General features: G+C 66.1%; 1 protein-coding gene across 1 annotated transcript in view; it reads left to right on the top strand.

The window, feature by feature from the left end:
• Positions 1–549, top strand: part of PROCR (protein C receptor, endothelial) — a gene marked incomplete at its 5' end in the record, with an annotated part of 1,341 nt that extends 792 nt beyond the window's left edge. The window contains 2 exons of the mRNA XM_010007935.1: positions 74–340; positions 437–549. Of these exons, the coding sequence (XP_010006237.1) occupies positions 74–340; positions 437–549 (380 nt within the window). The remainder of the gene's footprint in view (positions 1–73; positions 341–436) is intronic.
• Positions 550–740: the final 191 nt, after the last annotated feature.

Genomic DNA, 740 nt, shown 5'->3' with positions numbered 1-740 from the left:
GGGGCAGGGGGTGCCAGGGTGGGGCCTGATGCTGGTGGGTGGGTGCCTCCACCCTCTCCCTGTCCCCACACAGACACCCAGAGCCTCTGGTGCCACCTGGGCTGCCGCCTCTACCCCAACGGCACGGCCAGCAGCTTCTACGAGGTGACCCTCAACGGGACAGCTTTCCTCAGCTTCCATGTCCCCAACGCCACCTGGAGGAGGAGCTGGCCCGGCAGGCACGAGGTGGCTGCTTTTGCTGAGGAGCAGCTGATGAAGTACCCCGAGACCACCCGGGATCTCCAGCATTTCCTCAACACCACCTGTGTCAGCATCCTCAGGGCTCAGAGAGCCTGGACGGGTCTGTGCGGGTCTGGGGTTGGGGGGCACAGAGGGGGTGTGTGTGTGTGGGGGGGGTCACCCCAGGTGTCACCTCCATCCCTCTTGCCTCTCGCAGGGACACAGAGCAGCCGGTCACACACTCCCCTCGTGCTGGGCCTGATCCTGGGGACTTTGGCCCTGCTGGGCATGGCCATGGGGATCTTCTGGTGCACAGGAGGGAGCTGCTAGCAGAGCCAGCAACTGGCCCGTGTCACCCTCTGGGGGCAGGGGACAGACCCACCATCACCCCGTGGATGCAGGGGACAGACCCACCATCACCCCGTGGACACAGGGGACAGACCCACCATCACCCCGTGGATGCAGGGGACAGACCCACCATCACCCCGTGGACGCAGGGGACAGACCCACCAGCACCCAGC

This window comes from Chaetura pelagica, unplaced genomic scaffold (assembly GCF_000747805.2).
Source record: "Chaetura pelagica isolate M959 unplaced genomic scaffold, ChaPel_1.0 scaffold690, whole genome shotgun sequence".
NCBI classification, from domain to species: Eukaryota; Metazoa; Chordata; class Aves; order Apodiformes; family Apodidae; genus Chaetura; species Chaetura pelagica.
The sequence above is the reverse complement of the archived record's forward strand: the minus strand, read 5'-3'. Positions and strand labels throughout refer to the sequence as shown.